Here is a 21,866-nt window from a genome sequence, read left to right on the forward strand (position 1 = left end):
GTTTTCACCCAAGGAAGGTTTATGAGCCATAAAACATGGACAAATCGAGAGTTTTTAAAAAACCATTCTTCATACATTCTGAACGGGGACTTGGACTTGGCTAAAGACTTGAAACGTCAAAAAACGCAGTAGGCAAGACAAAGTTTGCCGGGGTCAGCTAGTTGTATTTATATTTATTGCTTCCAAAAATTATTGAATTTGAAAATCAGAAATTCTCAACTGGTCTTGGTCAAAGAAAATCCTATGAAATTCACGAAAAACTTACTGACAAATTCCCAAAGAAATTGCCGGAAAAAAATCCAAGTAGTTAAGTTCAAACTGGAAATACAAATTCCATGCATTTCATTTTTCCCGCGACGCAGCATATCATTATACTAAGAAATTGAGGGTGGATCGGTATTTCTTATTCTCAAAAAAAGCAACCTGGAAGCCACTGAAACTGGCACCCCCTAGGCATCCCTTAGGAAAAAATCCTAGATACGCCAATGAACCTTTTACAAAAATATAAAAAAAAATCTAGAAAAAAGTAAATGATAAATGAACTGTTGATGTCATCTAAGAATTACAACTTAAGTATTTTTGGTCCAATTCTTTCTATTCCGTAGAGTTGTAACTCAGTTGATAAAAGTCTGGCTTAGTTGAATAAAGCGCCAGACTAGCGATAGGGAGCAGTAGGTTCGAATCCCAGCTAAACAAGTGGTTTATTTTACAATTTTATCACTTAGTTTGTCAAATAAATTCAAGGAATTCAAAAATGAGAAATTCAAAAATGGCCGTATTCGAGCTTTCTTCGGATAATCTTTCAGCTGCGTGCAAAAAAATATATAGTTTGTTCAGTAAAATTGAAAAACAACACCAAGTCAGATTGTCCCATAATGAAATGTAATCGCAAGTCAGTCCCATTACGAACTTGTGCGCCCTCCAGTACAAGACCTAACACTATTTTAGCCAGTTTTATATTTTTCACTGTTACGTTTTCACATTTGAAACAATATGTGGAAGTTTCATGATGATCGCAGAAGTTTTCAATTCACGGCGATTTTTTAGAGTTTCGTATAGAAATCGAATCTGAAAACTTCAGAGGCCATTTTCTCAATGCCTACTTTTTACATATGGGACTGACTTGTGATTCATGGCAGTATTCACCCCGGAAATTCTACAAAATTCTTTTATGAGTTGCTCTGGGGATTACATTTAAGATTTTTTTCAAAAAGTTTTCAAACCATTTCCAGGAATTCTTGATGTTTTTCCAACAATTTCATCCAGTGCATCTCAAAAACGTGCTGCAGAAATTCATCCAAAGGTTGGAATGTTGAATTTCACGGCTATGCAGCCAACAATCTCCTATGGAGACGATCCAGCCTTGGGCTGAAAGTCTCGATAATAAAGATATGAAAAAAAAAAAAAGAAAAAAAAAACTGCTAGAAACGACAACGGTTTTAATTCGTCCCTAAGTTTCGGCAACGTTTATTATCATCTTCAGAGCAATAAATATTGCCGAAACTTCGAACGCTCAAACCTCCAGTTTTCCAATATGGTTGAAATTAAATTTCATTACAAATATCTTCAGCAATTCTTTCGTGAAGTTTTTCTAGGTTTTTATGTGGTTTAGCAGTGTTATCTAGTGCCCAACTGTGAATTTCTTCAATCATTCCAAAAGAAATTTACCTAAGAGTTCAAATGTGATTTGACTGATAATTTTTCCAATGATGTAAGTGTGGATTAAACAAAAAAAATACAAAGAGATATAAAGGGAATCCATGCGGATTTTTCAAGGAAGAACTCATTTTGGGTAATTGCTATCAGTCTGCAATTGAAAACGAAAGGTAATGCTTATGTACCTTTTTCTTAGGAATTAACAATGTCCCATTTGATCGTTAAGGGCCTGCTGCATACACACTAAGAAATTCTGAAATTTACACGAAACTGAATCACCAAAAACCGTAAACGTTTTTAAGACTGAATCAAAAATGTGACTTAATTTTACGCGCATCATGTAAGTGCTGATTGCTTGCGTTAGATGTCAACAAATCCGTTTCACCAGAAACATAGAATCAGTATCACGTTCATCAACCATCTTCTAACTCGGTAAATTAGCCGAGAGGTAAGAGAAGTGGCTCACGATCAGCAGATCCGGTGTTCGAATCCATGCATGACAATATTTTGCTTTTATGTTTTATCAGTCAAATCAAATCGGTTTTAGCGATTGCTAGACGCTAAGAAAAAATACGTTTTATTTTTAGGTGTCTTGAAAGACGTAAATTTACATGTTTTAACCTCTAAATTTGTGTTTTTGAAGATGCTCGTATATGTCAGGTTCCGGACACTTAAAATTACATGATATTTTCTAGGTGTGTAGGACGCACTCACCTTTGATAATTATTTAGAAAAAGGCACAATAAATGTGTCCGTAAACGTTGGATGAAAGCTTAAGCATCCGTTTTTGATTGCAGTCTGGAAGCCGTTATCCCGAACCAACACATCACAGTCGCATCTCAAGAAAGAACCTCAACAAAATCTTAAGTCAAAGTCAAAGACAAAGTCTTAAGAAGTTCCTCGAAGAAGTTTTGCAGGATTTCCTTCAAGGAGTTACTACTGAAGCTTCTCCAAGAGTTTCTGCAGAAAGTGCTAATGCACATCCAGGAGCTTTTCAAATAATTTTTCTAAGAGCGTATCAAAGTGTTCCTTCAGGAGTTTCTCCTAGAATTTCTGTTGGAGTTCCTTCAGGTATTGCTCCGGAAGTTCCTCTGAGCCAAATTTTTGTAGGAATTTTGAAAACTTTACTTGAGTTTCTCAGGTATACCCACTAAAAACTTCTTAGATATTTTCTATGATTTTATAATTAGTATTACTTTTCAAGGAATTCGTTCAGATTTTAATTAATTGTTTGTCTTTCCTTCTTCTACGAACTCCAGAAAGAGCTTCGGCATAAATTATTCCAACTATTACTTTAGAATTTTCTTCTGGGATGAATGTAATAGTTAGCGTTGAAACTTTTTCATGTGTTCTTTTACAAAACACTCCAAGAATTCCTCGAGGGTCTCTTTCGGAAAATTTTCAAGACTTTCCTAATAGGATAGTTTCCCACAGGGATTTCTCAAAGAATTCTTTCAATAATTGCTTCAGCAGTTTTTTTTTAGAAATTGCATTAAATGCTTCTTTAGTTGTTTGTTTTTTTTTTTGCCAGGATCCTCCTAAAATTCTGAGAAAAAGTTCTACAAGAGTTTTCTGAAAAATCATCTAACATTACCTTCATAAATTTCTCCTGCAGCAAAAAAAATAATTGAGAAAGGCTTCGAAATGGCGTGCCTTCCAATATTCAATGAAATATCAGCAAAATTATGTGATTTGGTGATTTTATATATAAAATTTCTCGTGAATTTCATTCATTTTTTTTTATTCGTCTACGAATACCACAAAGAGCTTGTGGAATTCTACCACCTATTGCTTTAGGAATTCTTTCCCGAGTTAAACTACAGTGTATCAAACAATTGTCCGTACAGCAATTTTTTGGTCAAAATAATTTTTCATTCAAATGTTCATAACTTTTTTATACGTCAATCAAAAACGCTGAAATTTTGACCAATCATGAATCATATATTAAAGCTCAATTGGTAAAATTTTGAGCGAGATCGAAAAAGTTTTCTGAAAGTTGTAGTAAAACTTATAAGATTTTTGAACAGATTTTCAAAACATTATATCTCAGTTTGTACTAGATGAAACTTTTCCATTTTTTTTTTGTGATACAGCTTATACCTAAGCCTTTTATATGCAGCTTGGTTTGAGGTTTTATATTCACTACAAAAAATTTAATAAATCTGTGTATGTTCAGAGTGTTATTTGGAAATTTATCATATTTTGATCAAAAAAGTGCCAAGTGTTTTCAACGTTTTAAACTCTCTTAATATAATATTTTCATACAGGACCTACTAAACTACATATGAAGAGTAGGTCCTATGTTTTGTTTTGTTCAGTTAATGCATTTTTATAGGTGGAAAACATTTGGCAGATATTGTGCAAAATATGGTTAATTTTTAAACATCGTCTACTACATAAACACATTTTTCATATTTTTTGTAGTGAATATAAAATCTCTGAAATAGCTGCATGTATCAGGTATCAGCTGTAACACAAAAAAAATGAAAAAGTTTCATCGAGTACACGCTGAGATATAACGTTTTAAAAATGTGTTCAAAAATGTTATAAGTTTTTCCAAAAGTTCTATAACTTCAGAAAACTTATTCGATTTTGCTCAAAATTTTACCAATGGAGCTTTAATATATGATTCCTGATTGGTCAAAATTTCAGCGTTTTAGATTGACGTATAAAAAAGTTATGAACATTTGAATGTAAAATTATTTTGACCAAAAAATTGCTGTACGGACAATTGATTGATACACTGTAGTAAGTAGTATATAAACTTATTTGGGTGTTCTTTTTTTTTCACAAAAGCCTCCCAGAATTTCTTTAGGGTTTCCTTTAAAAAATCCTTTAAAATTTCCCATTCGAATTCTTCCCTGTAGGAATTTCCCATAGAGTTCTTTCAATAATTGCTCCAGTAGTTTATTTAAAAATACATTCGAAAGTTTCTCTAGTTTTTTTTTGTCATTAATTCCTCTCAAAAGTTGGGAGAAATTTCTTCCAGAGTTTTTTTTTCTGAAAAATCATCTAATATTACCGTCTACCATCGTTGGTTTGACCGCATCTTTTCTGAACACTTTTTAATTTGACCGCCGATAATCTGCACATCATTCAAACTAGAAATGGTTCAAACGTCATTCTGCTCATGGAATGGGGTAAAACGGAACACAGAATCAAAACAAAACAGCAAAAAGGGTTACCATCAGTGTGTTTTTCGATGCCCACAGGGTTACTAGAAGTTCAAATTAAAAAATCTACCCCGTTGGTTTGCATGAGGTGTCGTTCAAACCAACGGGGGTAGACGGTACCTGCAAAAAATTCTCCAGAAGAAAAATTTTATTGAAAAACACACGATATAATTTAAAAAAAAAAAACACCTACTGAAGGTTTTTTCTATATTCCCTGAAGGAACTTCTAGGACGATTTTTAATGGAAATCCTAGAAAAAAATCTGAAGAAACTACTAGGAAATTGTCTGAAGGGGTTTGTAGACAATCTCCTGAAACAATTTTTGAAGAAACTCTTAGAAAAATGTTTGAAGATTTTTTTTTTAATTACTGACGGAATGCTAGAAATAATATCAGCAGGATTTCCTGGAGACATTAATAAAAGTCCCATTATACGTGGCAAATGTTCGGCCAAACAAGCCCAACAAATGAACAACACATCGTGAAGCATAGCAACCTTGGATGAATGTTGAGCTTAAATGGCAAATATTTGACATAATTACAAACAGTGTAATTGCACTTTAACTGGAGCAAATTCTGAAGTTAGCTTTGAATGAATTTTAAGATAAATTTCTGAATAAAACCATGCGAAAACTTTTGGATCCATTCGTGGAAGAATTTCCAGATGATTTATTGGAAAAATTGCATTAACAACTTCGGGAGCAATTGCTGACGAAATTCTTTCGGAGTCCCAGCATGAACTTCAAAAATAATTTCTTAACTAAATCATGCAGAAATTGCTAATCACGTAGTGGGATTCCTGCAGAAACTTGCGGAGGAATTCTTAAAGGAAATCCTCCATGAAACCTCGAATTTATGGAGTAATTTGTATTAAATTTCCTTGAGAAGTTCATGCAGTAACACGAACATCTAGAAGATTTTCCGTTGAAGTATTCTTTGCGAAAATTTTTAAGAAATTTAAGAAATTTTGGGCTCTGCATTATAGCTTGAATTCATTTCAAATTCAAGTTTCAAATACACGAACCTACTTGTAAACAAGATGACAAATACTCTATAAATCTGAAGGTTCTAGCAAGAACGTGGCATTTTAAACAAAATATCAAAAAAAAAATGTTTAAAACATTTTTCATCTATTTTAAGAATCCATTGAAATTTTGGAAGGTTGCATTCCCAACCCAAGCAGCACACAAGTCACAAAGGAGTGTCGACAGCGCAGCTTTTTGGTTAGACAACAGTCATTTTCAAGTTATTTTGCCTTGGAGTTAGATTTACATGAATGTAACTCCTGCACAACCAAAAACCTGCGCTGTCGGCACTCCTTTGTGACTTGTGTGCTGCTTGGAAACAGTACACAATTTAAAAAATACGAATAATCTAAAGATAAAAAAAAAATTTGTCTGTATGTATTAACGAGATTTTTAACCCTAGGCTGGTTCATCTCGGGACCCACGCTTTACTTCCCTTTCGAACGAAGAACCCACATTTTGTGAATACGTCGGGAGTGGGATTCGATCCCAGGTCCTTGGCGTGATAGTCTTGTGTTCTAACCACCACACCAGGTCCGCTCCACAAAAAAAAAATAAATAGATTTAAAAAAAATAAAAATAAATACATGCTACATTTTTTCAAAAATTCTTGGCCCTGTTTTCACCGTAAGTGACGACTTATTCTTTAAGTCTTTTCTTTTCTTTAAGCGACCATATATTTTTCAATGATTTTGGAAAAAATGTTCTGCAAGCACTCGGATATCAAATAAGGCGTATTATTTTCGAAAACTATAGTTATTTTATGTGATGCAACATACGCATCAGAATAATGTCGAAAAGTTTTCGAATTCCTAAGCTTATTTTTACCTGTCCAAAAAATCGTCCACTCTGACCTAACGCCGACCATATGTGATCTTGGAGTCGAATCTCACATCTGTGGGTACATATCTTCACCTCAAAGTTTAGTTTTTATTTATCTCAAAATTTACATAAGCATTGTTCATGACAAACAAGAACAATTTGCATCACTAGTTCGCCAATTTGACTCTAGCCTTACGTTTTAGAAGGGCCTATAAAATCAGGTCGATATTTTTTTTTTCTAAAAACGTAGGTATTTAATTTTTTTTTTTTTGAAATTTAATGTTTTCAAATAACGATTTTTGTTATCATTTCTTCATCTTGACCCTCATTGTCACAAACTGCATTAGATGTCCGCTATAGCACATCACAAAATAATAAAACAAAAATAAAATACAATTTCCCAAACTTCCATTAATTTCCGAAGACAGCACATCAATCAGATAAGTCGTTTCTTAGATTTTTTTCAAAATTTTTGTCACGAGTTGCCGTATAAATTTGAACTCAATCGATGTATTGGTTAGGTACAAATACTACAATACCTTTATACAAGTTTGTTTGAAAATAGAATAAAAATAGATTTCAATTCGCCGTGCATAGGATGTCGAAGAATTTTGCACTCTACTGTATTTTTTCCTGATCAAAACTGAGTTCAAAACTGATGTGAACTAATTGAACATAGAATGTATAATACTACAAAAATAGCGACTCTAACCAAAAATTTTAGAGTTATTTTTAGAATACATCTGAAATGCATTCTAGAATTCTCAAGAAAATCTTTTTGTTTTCTTATGAATTTATAATTATCACTCCAAAAAAACTGATTTGTTTTTCTTTTCTGGCTCATTTACATTGTTTCACTCTAATACTCCAACAATCTTTCTCTGGTACACCAGATTCTTTTTTTTGCACGGGTCGGGTTTTTTTTTTAAATTCAGTCAATTTTGAATCAAATCACATAAAAATTTGTATATAGGTAGACACGGTTAGTACTACCAATGTACGAAAAAAAAAGTTTTTTTCATTGGGTTCGAAATTGACCGACTTGTAGCAAAAAAAAACTACTCGTGAAATAAAAAAAAAGAATCTGATATATGAGAACAAAAACCATCGGCTACAGGGTTGTGTTATTGTAAACAATGATTAAAAATTCTTCTGAAAAATATGTCTGAAATTCACGGAAAAAATAAATAAATTAGAAAGTCGCATCTGAAATTTGCCTAGCAAATTTTGAAAGCTTATATAAAATAGTTCTAGGATTTGTTACGAGTATAAATATTTGTTACAATTATAAGACAGAATAATTGTTAAATGTGTTATAAATATTATATTCGTACGTTCTTTGTGTTATATGTTTTATTTTACTTTGTAAATATTCCCCGAGTTTTAATACACATTTATAGGGTTCTGACTGAATAGAGGTACATGAAATGCAATCCACTCTTGATTGCCAACTTTCAGGCTATTTCGGGCAGCGGTCAAGTACTAGACATGTAAACCTTTCCCTGAAGTCCGTGGCAGGGAAAGGTTTACATGTCTAGTTCTTGAGCTCAAGTATCGAACCCTGAAACGGGATGCCCGATTAGGATTTGTTTTCCTAGACAGAACCAAGCTATGAACACAGCAACAAATGCTGTGAACTAAAAGGCATACTGCCAACAAAAATACAATTCCAGGATGACTGACGGACCCAAATCAATAAATGAAACCTCGTCATCCTGTGATCGGAAGGAGTTATCCATCTGGATAACAGGGCACATTTATGTTATGTGTTGTGCTGCGTCAATTTGTAATGTTCCTAAATTGTACATTTGTAAGGTTCTGTGTATCGTGAAGTGGTAATACTTTGTAATAATTAATTTCTTTTGTTTTTGTAACATGGCGCCCAACGTGGGGCCCTAGCATTTGTAGGGTTCCATGTTGTATTTTTGTAACATGGCGCCCAACCGAAAAAACCAGTGTATGCAAATGAAAATTAGTTGGAAGGATTATAATGACAGTTTTAAGGCCATTTTATTTTTGTGGACAGTTAACCTCCATAAAAGTAAAGTTTAGTTTAGGTTAGACTAATTCGTTACGTGATTTGGAGAGCAGTTTGGCTTTCGGGTAACAATCTTTAGTTTTGAGTTTAGATGTTTTCTGGGGACTTGTTAGTCCTGTTCACCGCTACGTTTCTGGAAAGCATTGTGGCTTTCGGGTAGCATAACTCGTTTTGGTTTTGTTTTGAGTTTAGGTTAAGTTATTTATCTTTATCGTAGTGTTAAGTTATGGCCTTAACACTATTGTTATGAAGGATATGAAGCATATGGGAGCTGAATTTTTCGTGAATCGGTGAACGATTCACGAAAAATTCCTGCTTAAACGTTGGATTGTGTTACGGGTATAAATATTTGTTACAATTATAAGACAGAATAATTGTTAAATGTGTTATAAATATTATATTTGTACGTTCTTTGTGTTATATGTTTTATTTTACTTTGTAAATATTCCCCGAGTTTTAATACACATTTATAGGGTTCTGACTGAATAGAGGTACATGAAATGCAATCCAATCTTGATTGCCAACTTTCAGGCTATTTCGGGCAGCGGTCAAGTACTAGACATGTAAACCTTTCCCTGCCACGGACTTCAAGTTCTTGAGCTCAAGTATCGAACCCTGAAACGGGATGCCCGATTAGGATTTGTTTTCCTAGACAGAACCAAGCTATGAACACAGCAACAAATGCTGTGAACTAAAAGGCATACTGCCAACAAAAATACAATTCCAGGATGACTGACGGACCCAAATCAATAAATGAAACCTCGTCATCCTGTGATCGGAAGGAGTTATCCATCTGGATAACAGGGCACATTTATGTTATGTGTTGTGCTGCGTCAATTTGTAATGTTCCTAAATTGTACATTTGTAAGGTTCTGTGTATCGTGAAGTGGTAATACTTTGTAATAATTAATTTCTTTTGTTTTTGTAACATGGCGCCCAACGTGAGGCCCTAGCATTTGTAGGGTTCCATGTTGTATTTTTGTAACATAGCGCCCAACCGAAAAAACCCGTGTATGCAAATGAAAATTAGTTGGAAGGATTATAATGACAGTTTTAAGGCCATTTTATTTTTGTGGACAGTTAACCTCCATAAAAGTAAAGTTTAGTTTAGGTTAGACTAATTCGTTACGTGATTTGGAGAGCAGTTTGGCTTTCGGGTAACAATCTTTAGTTTTGAGTTTAGGTGTTTTCTGGGGACTTGTTAGTCCTGTTCACCGCTACGTTTCTGGAAAGCATTGTGGCTTTCGGGTAGCATAACTCGTTTTGGTTTTGTTTTGAGCTTAGGTTAAGTTATTTATCTTTATCGTAGTGTTAAGTTATGGCCTTAACACTATTGTTATGAAGGATATGAAGCATATGGGAGCTGAATTTTTCGTGAATCGGTGAACGATTCACGAAAAATTCCTGCTTAAACGTTGGATTGTGTTACGGGTATAAATATAAATATTTGTTACAATTATAAGACAGAATAATTGTTAAATGTGTTATAAATATTATATTCGTACGTTCTTTGTGTTATATGTTTTATTTTACTTTGTAAATATTCCCCGAGTTTTAATACACATTTATAGGGTTCTGACTGAATAGAGGTACATGAAATGCAATCCACTCTTGATTGCCAACTTTCAGGCTATTTCGGGCAGCGGTCAAGTACTAGACATGTAAACCTTTCCCTGCCACGGACTTCAAGTTCTTGAGCTCAAGTATCGAACTCTGAAACAGGATGCCCGATTAGGATTAGTTTTCCTAGACAGAACCAAGCTATGAACACAGCAACAAATGCTGTGAACAGAAAGGCATACTGCCAACAAAAATACAATTCCAGGATGACTGACGGACCCAAATCAATAAATGAAACCTCGTCATCCTGTGATCGGAAGGAGTTATCCATCTGGATAACAGGGCACATTTATGTTATGTGTTGTGCTGTGTCAATTTGTGATGTTCCTAATTTGTACATTTGTAAGGTTCTATGTGTATCGTGATGTGTTAATACTTTGTAATAATTAATTTCTCTTATTTTTGTAACAGATTCTATTGCTTTTGCTTCTATTAGTTGCCCTAGATTCTCTCAAACAAAAATCCTGGGATTTTTTGTAGTGCTTTTGTCAGAAAACACGAGAAAAAATGTGATCTGATAAGTACTTTTAAGAATGTCTCTCACAACATCGTTATGGATTTTTTTTTCAGAAAGTATTATTACATTTTATAAAACGTTATTCAAGATACAGGTCGGACTCGATTATCCGGAGTATCGATTTTTATTTCACTCCGGATAATCGAATTTTCCGTATAATCGAATCACATATAAAAATAAAATCAAAATTCAAAAACGTATGAAAATATATGTTTTTTGTTATTTTATTTTCATGAAGCAGTGACGTAGCCAGAAATTCGAATAAGGGATCGTCCATAAATTACTCCAAAAAACTTTTTTGTTGCTTACTCTAGTCACACTTTTTATACAAGTTTTCTGAAGTTTTAATGGGTCAGCACAATTTGCTGCATCTCCCCGTCCCTCTCAAATGTAACGTAATTTATGGAAATTCCCTTAGTATGCTGTATTCAGTAAGATCCTTATAGTGTTTTAGGTTGATAAGATCGGGGCACTTTTCTGTCAATTTTGAACTAAATAAAAAGGTTATGGGTTCGTGAAACAAAACATAAACAGTAAGGGGCCATCCATTAAGAACGTCACGGAAAAATCCATATAAAAATTTCCAATTTTGGCTTAACGTACTTAATGGATGTTTCCTAAAGAAGGCATGATTGAGGAAAAAGGGTGTGATTTGTATAAATTGGAGAAAATGTTGAGGGACGAGAAAAAAAAACATTTGAAGTGAATTGGGCTGTTGTATGATGAATTCAGCTTTAAATTTCAGAGTGTTCTAATTTAGAAACAGCGTGTCTATGATACATAAGATACTGGGAGCAGTGATGCCAACCCAACAAACATTTTGATCAAACTCCTGAAGGAATATAAGTAGAATAGGCATGTCTAATTTAAAAAATGTTCTGTAATTCTCAAGTCCACCCCCATATTTTGATAGGCATCCAAAAAGAATTAACTGCTTTTGCTGATTATTTGCTTTTTTGGCATCAATGATGTAGGAGTTGAGCGAAAATTATTAAAATTCGTGAAGGCCTAATGTGTCCTAAAATCTAACTTTTCGGGGCCAATCATGCTTCAGACCTCTTAATTTCAATGGATTTGGGTGAAGTTTTGACCAGCTACTTTTTGTGGATGCCAATCAAAATATGGGGGTGGACTTGAGAATCAGAGAACATTTTTGAAAAAGTGGGCAAGCCTAATTTCCTGGAGAAATCTCTAAAAGAGTTCTGAGGAATATCCGGGAGAATTTCTGAAGAAATCCATGCAAAAATCCTGTAGAAAATAATGAAGAAAAATATCTGGAGGAATTCCTGAAAGAATCCCAGGTGAAATTTCTTCACGAATACCTAAAGAAATACTCAAGGACTTTTGGGGGAATATCAACAAAATATTCCAGAGGAAACTTTAAGAAATATCAGGAGAAATCCCCATAAGAATCCCATACATAATTCCTAGAAAAAAAAACTGATCCACCTGTGGGTATTTTTAAAGTACAACTTTGAAAATGCGTGGAAGAATTCCAGTATAAAATCCTAATGGAATCCCAACAAGAATTGCCCGTACAATTTTTCGTAAAATCTCCTCGGAAAAAATCTGGCGGAATTCCAGCAGAGATTGCTTGAGGAATCTCAGCAGAAATTCCCAAAGGAGGACTTCTTGGAGGAATACCAAGCAAAATTAAATAAATCTCTGAAAAATTTCCCTTTGAAGGAAAATTTGGAGAAATCCCAGAAACACTATCTGAAGAAATGCCAGCAATCATTCTTGGAAAATTTCCTGGATGATTCACGGCATGTTTTGAAAACAGATGCAACATTTCGCGTTTTCTAGCTGAGAAGAGATTTAAAATTGTTAGGCTCTTTTCATATATCACGCGAGATTTTTTTGTTCCGTAATTTGTATGTGACGCCAAAAATTATCAACTGTACTAAATTTGAGATACATTGTAAAATACTGGAAATGTAAAATATTAATGCTGAGTGTAAAATATTTTAATTTTCTCGAAAAAGAGGCTAACATAATCGGGTCAAAAAGCCGACAAAATCGGAGGAAAACGGAATCGGGGGCATTTAAAATCGTGTCAGCACTATGTTATAATACTTAATTATGTCAATATTATCATTGAAATAAAAAAAATATCGCAATAAAAATACTCCGGATAATCGAGTCTAAAATTCCGGATAATCGAATTCCGGATAATCGAGTCTCCGGATAATCGAGTCTCCGGATAATCGAGTCCGACCTGTAATACTATTTTGATTTTTTTTTTGCAGAAAATATTTATGCGTGGAATATTTATCAGAATATTTTTAGGATTCTGCTAAAAGGAATGCTAGAGTAATTATTTTTTGAAGTATATAATATTCTCCAACTTACTAATACTTTCTACAAAATAGACCATAAAATTCTTTAAACTTCAATTAATTCTAATGTTTTGAATTTTTGGAAATTTTCTCCTATAAAAAACTTTCAATGTTTGACCATTCGGCCAAAACAATGAATATTATTTTTATGTTTATATAAACACGCACCAACGGAACACGTTTTCAAAGCACATTTCTAAAATTTCTACGAGAACCAGCAAAACAAAAACATCGACGTGCTAATTGAACCACAAGGACCCATTCGACTCCCAACCATCAATTGTTGCTAGAGAACTATCTCCATTATCACCCCGATAAATATTCCAATTAAATTCGTCAAACACTGCTGACCATTCAGCACTTCACTAGAAAAAAGGAACAACTCGCAGTCGGATGCTGCAGCAGCAATATTTTTTTTGTGTCACTCGAATCCCTATCATTATATCAATGCATCATTTCATTGAATCATACATTGCTCTTCGAAGCCGTGTGGTGGCAGTGGGAAAAGTGCATAAAAAACGGATGAGTGTATCCAGCGCATTATTGTTCCGCTCATTTCCAAGTGACGATAATTGCCCGTCGATTCGATAGATGGACTTTTTATTCATTTGAATAGGGTGGATTTTCATCTGTGTTTGTTAATCTTTCCTCGTGAGAATTATTTACACAAACGTTCGTTTGTATGGCTTTTATGAAATACATTTCGTTATCATTATTGTGAAGTTCTGGTTTCTCTACTGAATTCAGGGTTCAATCTCTTAGCTGAATGAATTCAGGGTGCAGGTGCAAAATTCGCTTAGAAACTTTGTTCATTTACATACTAAAGATGACTCGTTTATTTATTCTTTACGATTTAGCAACAACAACATATTCCAGAATCGGAAAAAACTTATTTGAAGATTATAAAATTCTTTGAATCTTATGAAATCAGTCAATTTACCTAATATATCTCTACAAGCTAAACCTTCATTTCTCATTAGTAAACATAAAAAGTTTTAATTAACAAATTTCTCAAAAAATAGAATTCCAAACTTTGTAAATTTTTCAAAGGTACTTTGAAAAAAAATAATTTAAGCTAGAACCATCAATTTTCTTGGCCTACACCCTCTGTTTTCTTGTCTCCGAATGCCCCTCTGTAATTAAAATATTTAAAAGTTCATTTACTTTTGAGAATAGTTTATATTGTGCCATCAAAAAACTTTGAATTAAAAAAAATGTCAAAAGTTTTATCAAAATACAACGTCTATGTCTGATGCAATCATTCTAATCAATTATCTTAGATCTATTTTAACTGCAACATTCATTCGTCGCAATTTTTGTGGGATATTCCTCACCACCCACCGACCGTGTCGCCACCAATTTAATTGACCGGTTCAATAAAAATCTATTGAAAAATCAATTTGAACGCTCGCTTGGTTCCGTCCGCCCCACTACTCTTGGCCACAGTACTTTAACCTAAACGATTTTAATTATTGGTGCATTTCTATTCCCCCGCACGAATACCCTGTAGCACCAAGACCAAATTCGACAGGCAGAGCAGTTGTTGGGCTTATAAAATACACTATAGTAGATAAAAAGCTAATTGTTGTGTAATAAAAAGATTCTCTTACTTTAAGAGTCATAACTTTCTTAATTTTCCCGGTTTTCTTTTTTTTTTTGCATGAATCTCTTTAAAATTGATAGTTACTAAAAATATTAGGTTTTTAGGTTTTTTTTTTTTCTTTTTACTTCCAAGAGCCCGATCATTTTTCAATTGCTTGACCGATTTCAAATCTTTTAGAATGCTTTGGCAGATACTTTTGTTGTCTAAATTAAACATATCGAAAAAAAATTGGGGTTTCTAGTTAGCCTAGTGGTCAAAGATATTGATCGGGTTCGATTCCCGTTCCGGTCGGGAAAAATTTTCTCGGCTCCCTGGGCATAGTGTATCACTGTCCTAGCCTCACAATATACAAATTCATGCAATAATGACAGGCAAAGAAAGCCGCTCAATTAATAGCTGTGGAAGTGTTCAAAGATCACAAGTTGAAGAGAGGCAGGCCAAGTTTCAGTAAAAACGTCGAGCCATGCAGAAGAAGAAGTAAAATGGTTCCTGCCAAATGTTATTCGAGACAGTCTAAAAATTCTGAGAAATAAATGATCTTTTTGATAAAAGCTGTCAAACTTGAATAAACATTCCACATGGTCCATTACATGTATCTTTTTATTTTTTAGATTCGCTGTTTTTTAAGAATGGTTAAATATAAGAAAAAAATATACAATGGAACCTGTTTCGTTAAAAAAACGAAGAAAAATAAAAAATCGAGAAAAAAAAAACATAGTTACATAGAAGCATTTGACCATCCTTGGCTACTTGGCAAATTTTGAGGCTAGAAGCTAGCTTTCTACAGAAAAATAATAAAAAAAATCGAAGGGTTAGGTTTTTGTAAAATTGAAATTATATGAATATGGCCACGTTTCAATTGCATTATCACTCTATCAATGGTTGCAAAAACACTTCACCAATTCGGTGCACCAGGGGTCTGTCTCTTGTGGGACCTTTTTTCATCATCGCGCCAGTTTTTTTTTCATATATTTTTTCCCACATTTTTCACCCCAACAGGGACGGCCGCAGCCGGGCCGGAGTGTACTGTGCGGCGAACGCGTGCATCGAGCAGGTCATTCAGCACGGCGAGGTGGACGTCTTTCAGGCGGTCAAAACCGTCCGAAGGCACCGGCCCCAGCTGGTGGACAATATGGTGAGAGTTTCAATCCCAAACTGAACGGACGAATGTCGACGACCTGATGAAAATTGATTGATTTTCTCTTTTTTCTCCCCAGACTGAATACAAATACTGCTACGACTTAGTTTTACACTACGTACTGCACTATTTGAATAAAGACTTGAAGGAAAAGAAGTGAGAATGCGATTTACACGATGATCTGTGGTAAGTTTCTATTGAATGACTATTGTTATTATTGTTCTGGTAATTTTCTATTTTATTTCGATCAATTTCTTTTCACATTATTTTTTTTCTAATTAACTTCAACAATTTTCTTTTTCTACAGGAGTTTTTGATTTTGTTATTTGAATTTAGAATATTTTGAATTTGTTGGTAAGTTCTTTTAAAATTTTCTTTTGTTCACATTAGTTTGTATCTACTATAATTTCCATGCAACGCAGTAATTTAATTTCATGCTACACGATATTTTTTCATCTAATCACAACATTGCAAGAAATAAAAATAATAAAGAAAATATCCCGAATACATTTTTTAAACATTCCTAATATAAGGATATTATATTTGGTCTCCAAACTAAAAAAGGTTCAAGACGTTCATCCTTTTATGCGAATGGCATCAATCTGCCAACATCTTTCAGTTGTCCTGCAACTGTTTATTAGCGTGGTTCAAAAAATCGTTTTTGCTCCACACCGCTTATTTGATCCATGACCAGATTCTAAGTCTCTTCCCAAAAAATGAGCTGATTTGGTTGAAAATTGAGAGTGCACAAGCCCTTCAAAGTTTGTATGAGAATTAGTATGGGAAAAGGACGTTTTTCATTCAATTGACCGTAGCATTTCCCCAAGTGCCCTAGAGTGTTAGTTGACCCTTGGTGCCTTGGTACTCCTAGGCTACTCTATCAGCTACAACTTTGCCGAAGACCACATTCAAATCGGACGCTTCATTAATTAGTTATCGATTTTTATCCAACTGCAGAAACTTTAACAGTGATCGTGCAGCTTCCCAGCAGGCAACATTGCCGCACTTGGCGCCAAAGATAGCACACATAAATCATGGCTACTATGTTTCAAGGCAAATTTCAGTGATGCCCATCGAATAGTGTAATCATCATGATCAAAGATTTTCATTGTGGATAAAAATCGATAACTAATTAATGAGGCGTCCGATTTGATTGTGGTCTTCGGCAAAGTTGTAGCTGATAGAGTAGCCTAGGAGTACCAAGGGTCAACTAACACTCTAGGGCACTTGGGGAAATGCTACGGTCAATTGAATGAAAAACGTCCTTTTCCCATAGTAATTCCCATACAAACTTTGAAGGGCTTGTGCACTCTCAATTTTCAACCAAATCAGCTCATTTTTTGGGAGGAGACTTAGAATCTGGTCATGAATCAAATAAGCGGTGTGGAGCAAAAACGATTTTTTGAACCACGCTACTGTTTATACACATGTATTGGAATTTTTCAAAAATAGTTCTATATACTAGTCAGATTGCATTATCTTCAATTTAATTAAAAACAACAGTCCCAGAGTCCTTGTTCATTTGGTTTTTAAGTAAAAATTTCAAGAATAAAAACTGAGGTCAAGATGTTACCATATTTTTAAACGTTTTGCTTGACAAATTACTTTTAACTCGAGTGCTTATTCCGAGAATTTTATTTAAAAATTCTCCAATCTTCTTTATTGATTACTTGTATAATTCCTTTGTTGATTTCATTCAGATTTGGGTAGAAATTTCTCCAGGGTTTCTCCCTGGATTTCTTCATAGATTCCTCCAGAGATTTCTTTTTTGATTTCTCCCAACAATTTTTATTGTTTTCCGGTATGTTTTTTTTTAATTCACTATCGTACAAAATGGTACAAAGGTTCTCTGAATTTAATGAGATTTTTTTTCACAGATATGGTTCATATATTTATGAACAAAAACTAAATAGTGAAATGGCAAGTAAATTTTCTCAGAAATCAAAAAAAAATACAAAATGAAAATTGTTTTCCAAAAACTTTCCACTGTTGAGGAAAAGTCGGAAAACTATTTACGAAGTCCGAAAAATTCCCAAAAATATTTTGGAAGGAAATTTTATAAGCTATATTCTGTAAAACTTTCAAGATGTGGTTTTCTTCGTTCCTGGGTAATGATCATTTTTGCGCAAATTAATTATCAAGACGATCGAAAATCAATCAACATCTGGACAATTTCCACTAAATTGGTCATTACTCAGGAACGAAAGAAAACCACATCTTTTAAATTTCACAGAATATAGCTTATGTAATTCCCTTCCAATTTTTTTTTTAGAATTATTCCGGACTTCCTAAAAAGTTTTCCGACTTTCCTACCGATTTTCCTCAACTGTGGAAAGTTTTTGGAAAACAATTTTCATTTTGTATTTTTTATGAGAAAATTTGCTTACGATTTCACAAAAAAGACAATGTGTCAACGATGCTTCATTCTTAAGATTTTTCTAAGAAAACGGCTCATATAGCACATCTGGACAATTTCCACAAAATTGGTCATAACTCAGGAACAGAGAAAAACCACATATTGAAAATTACATAGAATACAGCTTATGTAGTTCCCTTCCAAAAAATGTGTCTACGATGCTTTGTTCTTGAGTTACGATTTTTCATAGTAGGTGGAATCTGTGGAAAATTTTCGTTTTCCGCGATTACGGCACCGATTGATTCCGTTCTTTTTGTTTTCATGCTCACTTCTAACAAAAAATACAAAAATATGAAACAAAACAAACAACGCTGCAATCCTTTGTTTTTCGTAGGATGAAAATGGGAGCCACATACTTAAGGCGAAACTGGATCCATTTCCTTATTTTTTTGGTTTTTGATTTTTTATAAAATAACGAAGCAATATTTTCTAAATCGGTTTTCGTGCACATGTAGAGTATGGATCAAGGTATCTCCTGAGTTTTTTTCAGATGGAAAATGTTTTTAGTTCTTGCATTTTCCACCTGGAAAAAATCAGGAGATACCTTGATCCATACTCTACATATGCACGAAAACCGATTTTTAAAATATTGCTTCGTTATTTTATGAAAATCAAAAAGCAAAATAATGAGGAAATGCTTCCAGTTTCGCCTTAATAAGAGAACCAATACTCTATGAACCCTACCTATGAAAAAAAAATCATTGAATTCTGAGAACCTTCCTACCCATTATTGGTACGATAATTTAAAAAAATCCCCAATTCCTTCAACGATTTCCTTCGGGGTTCCTTCCTGGATTCGGGGATCCTTCTTGAAATTTGTTAAGAGTTTCTCCTGAAATTCCGCCAGAAATTAATCCAGGAAAATTCTGTCAGGGATTCCCCCAGGAATTCTTTTTGAAATTCCTTTGGCAAATCTTTCTGGTCTTGGATCTCTTCATCAATTCTTCCCAGGATTTCTTTAGGAATCCTTCAAGAGATTAACTTATTTTTTACCAGGTTTCCTTTGGAGATTCCTATCGAGATTCATTCAAAGATTAATTCAAGGATTCCTCCTGGCATTCCGTTAGGGGTATCTTCTGGAATTCCATCTGCGAATCCTTAACTTACTTCTTCAGGTGGATCCTTTCAGGGATTCATTCAGAAAATTATCCCATGATTCCTACATTAATTCTCCCCAGGTATCCTTTAACCCTCCTTTGGCATTAGGGTCATTTTTTACCCACACCGTACATTACGTCAGCGATCTGCTGACAACGTGATGCAAAAGGAAGGTTAAGAAATCCTAGTAATCATTCGGGATTCCTCCTCAGATTCTTTTTATTATTCCATCAGTTATCCTTTCAAGGATTCCTCCGTGGTCTTCTTCCGGGATTCCTTCTGGGATTTTTCCCGGGAAATTTTGCCGAGATTTCTTCAAAGATCTTTTCCGGGATTCCTCCAAGGATTTCTCTGGGAATCTCTACGTTAATTTTTGCTGGAAATCTCTTAGGGACTCCTACAGGGGTTCCACTAGGATTCTTTCTTGGATCTCTTCTGGGATTATTTTGAGGATACCTCCAGAGATTAGCACCAGATTCTCCAGACATTTTTTTTTTAAAGAAATCTGCCAGGATTCCTTCAGGATTTTCTCCCAGGATTCCTTCATTGAGTCCTCCCAGGATTCCTTTAATAGTTCTTCTCAGGATTCCTTTACGGATTCCTCCCGAGGTTCTTTCACAGATTCTTTCAAGAATTCTTTTCAGGATTTCTCCTGGGATTTCTTCTGACATTCTATCAGGTCAAGTTTCCGGCGATCCTCTCGATATGCATTTGGGGATTCCTTTAGAGAGTTCTTCCGCGAATCCTGCATTGATTTTTCCCGGAAATATAGGGATTTCAATCAGGATTCTTTCACAGATTTCCCCGAGATGATTTCGGTTAAGCCTCTTAAATTTAAAGAATCTTTCTGATTTTTTTTAATGGCTTCCAGGAATTTGTGATTGCATCATGAATTCCTCTCAGAAATCCTTCCTAGGTTTCTCCTGGGATTCCTTTCGGGATGTTTTAGGAACCCTACCAGGATTCTCTCACAGACTCCTCTTGAGATTAGATTCTCTTAGGGATTACCCCGGGATTCTTACTTAGAAGGCACCAGAGATTCTTTTAAGGATTTTTGCTGGCATTTTTCTTGAATCCTTTCCGCACCTTTCCAAGAGAGCTCCAGAAGGACTCGAAGTGATTTCAAAACGTGTTATGATGTTTCGGGCGGTTTCAGGGAGTTTCAGGAGTCTTCGGGGACTTGTTTGGAAGTTTCAGGGAGGTTTTCTAGAGTTTCGAACGGCTTTATGTGCATTCACGAAAGCTTCAGGTAAATTGCAAAAGAGTTTCATACAACTTCAGTGGATGTTGGGGGTTAAGTAGAGTACAATGGAAGTCTGCGGAGGTCTCAGGAGAGTATTAGTAGGGGTCTCAAGGCATTTCAAGAGGTTTCAATATATTTATAGGGGGCTTAAGAGTGCTCCTGTGAGGGCTTTTTAGAGTGCTTCAAAGCATTTCAGTAGATTTCAGGAAATTTCGAGGAGTCTGAGGGGGCTTCAGTGGAGTTTGAAAAATGGCTACAGGAATCTCAGAAGCTTTAAGGAGTATCGAGAAATTCTAAGGCGTTTCAAAAGGTTCGTAGAAGTCAGTTGGTTTCAGGGGGTTAAAAGTGGGAGGTGTACTGCCCATATTCGCATAGTCGATGTAACCACCAACGTCTGCTCTGATGGGAAAGCACGATTTTATAGATTTTTTCCGGATTTACATATGCACCGACGATTTGAATGAAATAATCTGACAGTTTCGTGGATTACAGCTACAAAAAGTGAGCCGCAATGATTTTAAGATGTTTCATGTAATTTTCGCATATTTAAAACGTGTACGTCAGTTTATGCGACCATTCAGTCGTTTTAATGAATGATTACACGGATAAGTTGACGTAACAACCAGATTGCTATGACCGTTATGTTAGCTATTACGGTACCCGTTTTCTGAACACGTGTTAGATTTTTTTCCAGAATGTTCGTCTTCTTCTTCTTCTATATGGCTCTACGTACCCACTGAGACTTGGCCTGCCTCGCTTCAACTTAGTGTTCTTTGAGCACTTCCACAGTTCTTAATTGAAGGGCTTCCTTTGCCTGCCATTGCATGCATTTGTATATTGTGAGGCAGGTGCAATGATACACCATGCCCAGGGAGTCGAAAAAAATTTCCCGACCGGAACGGGAATCGAACCCGGGTCTCCGGCTGAATGTCCGTATTCGTGCGTTAAATACATTCTTTGTTGATATGCAGCATAAAGCGTGGGCATCGTAGTAAGATTCACAGTTGGTTGGCTTTAAATCAGACCGGACCAACTGTTTTTCAATGATTATGGGAAAATGTCCTGCAAGAAATTGGGACATCAAAGCATGTGCATTATTTCTTGAAATACTATAATTCCTTGGCTTATCTTTACCTGTCCAAAAAATCGCCTAGTCCAGTTTGACTTTGAGCCGACCAG

The 21,866-nt window shown here is 34.8% G+C and overlaps 1 protein-coding gene across 5 annotated transcripts in view; it reads left to right on the forward strand.

Annotated features, from left to right (window-relative positions):
* Window positions 1-21,866, forward strand: part of LOC109420026 (receptor-type tyrosine-protein phosphatase kappa) — a 651,236-nt gene that overhangs the window by 620,919 nt on the left and 8,451 nt on the right. For 3 of the 5 annotated variants that reach the window (XR_009997479.1, XR_009997481.1, XR_009997480.1), the window contains 3 exons: window positions 15,792-15,927; window positions 16,010-16,116; window positions 16,238-16,284. Coding sequence is in view for 1 of the 5 variants with exons in the window: in XM_062850369.1 (XP_062706353.1) it covers window positions 15,792-15,927; window positions 16,010-16,090 (217 nt within the window). In the remaining 4 variants the exon portion in view is untranslated. Of the gene's footprint in view, window positions 1-15,791; window positions 15,928-16,009; window positions 16,117-16,236; window positions 16,285-21,866 lie in introns of those variants that run through there. The other 2 variants (XM_062850369.1, XM_029853291.2) reach the window with 2 other exon arrangements.

This window comes from Aedes albopictus, chromosome 2 (assembly GCF_035046485.1).
Source record: "Aedes albopictus strain Foshan chromosome 2, AalbF5, whole genome shotgun sequence".
Taxonomy (NCBI): Eukaryota; Metazoa; Arthropoda; class Insecta; order Diptera; family Culicidae; genus Aedes; species Aedes albopictus.